The 2,457-nt window shown below is 42.5% G+C and overlaps 1 protein-coding gene across 1 annotated transcript in view; it reads right to left on the reverse strand.

Annotated features, from left to right (window-relative positions):
- NFRKB (nuclear factor related to kappaB binding protein) overlaps positions 1 to 2,457 on the reverse strand; it is a 36,045-nt gene that overhangs the window by 18,581 nt on the left and 15,007 nt on the right. Inside the window, exons 8-13 of the mRNA XM_012644269.1 lie at positions 2,197 to 2,281; positions 1,640 to 1,820; positions 1,390 to 1,498; positions 1,039 to 1,165; positions 728 to 793; positions 554 to 647 (exon numbers count right to left, since the gene is read on the reverse strand). Of these exons, the coding sequence (XP_012499723.1) occupies positions 554 to 647; positions 728 to 793; positions 1,039 to 1,165; positions 1,390 to 1,498; positions 1,640 to 1,820; positions 2,197 to 2,281 (662 nt within the window). The remainder of the gene's footprint in view (positions 1 to 553; positions 648 to 727; positions 794 to 1,038; positions 1,166 to 1,389; positions 1,499 to 1,639; positions 1,821 to 2,196; positions 2,282 to 2,457) is intronic.

Below are 2,457 nucleotides of genomic sequence, written 5' to 3' on the forward strand. Positions count from 1 at the left end.
TCTGAATATTTGTTCCCCAAAGAGACCTTAAGCCAGATGATGGGAGCGCTCTGACTTGGAAACCCTTATATCCCCCCAGATACCTAGAAGCAGAACATATACAATAAACAACGAATGAATGACCACTGTTTTCATGACTTGCTCTCCAGTGTGTCTCCTTACAGACCACTCGAGAGCAAAGAGAAAGGTTTGTGAATTTCCGTAGAAAACCGACACCGAATTTCCCTCATAAGGACAGCCACCAAGTTATTTCAGGTGCACATTATGACAAGATACTAAGTGGGGCTTTATAAATTTAAAACAAAAATAAGGTCCTTGTTCTTTAGAAATAGCTTATTCGTTGCACATTATCCTCAATAGCAAAGCCCATTTTTACGAAAGAAAAATAATTATATTACAAATTAATCCAAAATCATTGGTATGGTTAAGATAAATGTTGATGTTATTGCAAAATACCCCCGCAGATTTAAACGCAGCCTTCACCTGACTGCACTGTAATAGAAGAGCAGCTCCTTGCACCTCAGCTTTGCTGAGCCAAAGTCCAAATCCACACCTTGAGAGTACAAAAGGGATCTTGAAGGATTCCTTCACAGAGCAAAATAAGGTCTGATATTGCCTCTTTTTACCAATATGCTGGGCTGTATTGACTGGAAGGCAAAAGCAGCTTAGGGGAGGAAATGAGAAAACAAAAATCGACTGTTAGGGGTAGGTAATATGAATTACTTACCAAGCAATTTCCACTGCTGGGTTTTCTCTTTGAATTCAACAAATGGAGAGAAACTGGAAGGAACAGCTGCAAGAAATGGATCACATAAACAAGCCACACAGAACAGAGAGGACTCAGAACAAGTAACGGGCATCCCTGAGCTCTGAGACAGCCTCTGAGTGTTCCATGGCACACCACGAGAGCAGGGACCTCCAAGGCATGGCATTATGCAAAGGCATAAAGGATCAGATGAGCAAAGCTACACTCTACTGCAAGAATTAATTAGACAAAAGGGAAATAAAATACTAACCCCACAAAAAAGAGCACCTTACCTCGGCTTTCTCCAGCAAGATACTGCAGGGCTGGTAACACCAACTCGGCCCAGTTGGGAGCCGCAGAGAACCAGCTGTTGAGGGAGCTGGCTGGAGATGACTGCCAATCCAAAACGCGCTCCTCCAGCTGAGGGAAAGTAAAGGCAGAACCCAGTTGGCTTTCTCTTCTACACCAGCAATGCCACAGATATGCCAGGGCAAGCTGGAGTGTATTTGTCTAGAGTTTGTCCAAATTACAAAGCTACAGAACTTCAGGAGAAACCCGGAGTTCTGCTTCTGAAGCTATGAACAATTAAAGATTTTGACAATTTAAAAACTTTGACGTGCATCTGACTATTCCAAAACTCTTACCATAGGAAGGCTAGCCTGACTCTCTAGCAGCAAGATCTCTAACAGAAGAGAGAAGAAGCTGGAAGATATTTCATTGATTCCAAGGCAAGGCTTGAGGTCTTCGAGGGGCCTAATGAGGGAAGAAAAATGTAAGAACCAAAAAGACCAAGAACATATCCCCAGATCGGTTCAGGCCCCCAAGCCCCTTAGCAGTCCTGGAAGAGTTCAAGAGTTCACCCTGAGCATCTTGTAATCTCTGCTGCTCACTTACTCTTCCTTGATAGCAGGAATGGCCAGTGGAGATGGGGCCTGTGAGAGCGGGGGGACCCCTTCAGTACTGCTCAGGGGCTCAGTCAGATCCTCTGCCTCGGATTTGATCATTTTTATTTTCTTCTTCTTCTTTTCCTCTTTTTCCTTAACCTTTTTTTTAAGGACAGCCAAGTCATATAGGGCTGGGAAGAGAAAGTAACACACGTTACAGAATTGTATTTCCTGCATCATGACGTAAGGGGTCTTATCTGCTTGTTCTTTTCCCAAGGCCCACTAGTCAAGGACAGAAAAGTCTCAATAATAAGACATTTAGATTTTTTTAACATCCAAACTCAATGAGTGACTTACAGCTTAATTTTAACATCTATAAAGAGCCAATGATCTGTTGTACTGATTTTAAATTTGTTTCCCACCTATAAATCCATGAGAGGCAGTAACAAAACAAAGGTTATCCACGCGTTGGAAGCTGTGATTTCATTTATTTTTGCCATAGGTAGACAGGTTCATGCAAACATCAGTCAGGTGAAGGCTACCTAGCGGGGACCCACAGTCATTTACCTGCTAGAGAGCCCTTCCTGCCAGCATTTACTCGAGTCATGATGTCACTGAGGGTCAGGTCCCCTGTCAAAAGGTCTGGGTGATCCTAGATACGATATTCAGAGATTTGGTTATAAAGGCCCAAAAAAGGAGCAAAAACTGATGGTGACTTTGAAAATTTACCTAACAGATACAATTAGGTGTTAAATACACTTGAGGAAACCATGTTGAATTAATAACACAGAGAGATAAAAAACGACTCTTCTTCATACTAGTGCAGAG

The sequence above is a fragment of the Propithecus coquereli genome, unplaced genomic scaffold (assembly GCF_000956105.1).
Source record: "Propithecus coquereli isolate 6110/MARCELLA unplaced genomic scaffold, Pcoq_1.0 Scaffold209, whole genome shotgun sequence".
Classification (NCBI taxonomy): Eukaryota; Metazoa; Chordata; class Mammalia; order Primates; family Indriidae; genus Propithecus; species Propithecus coquereli.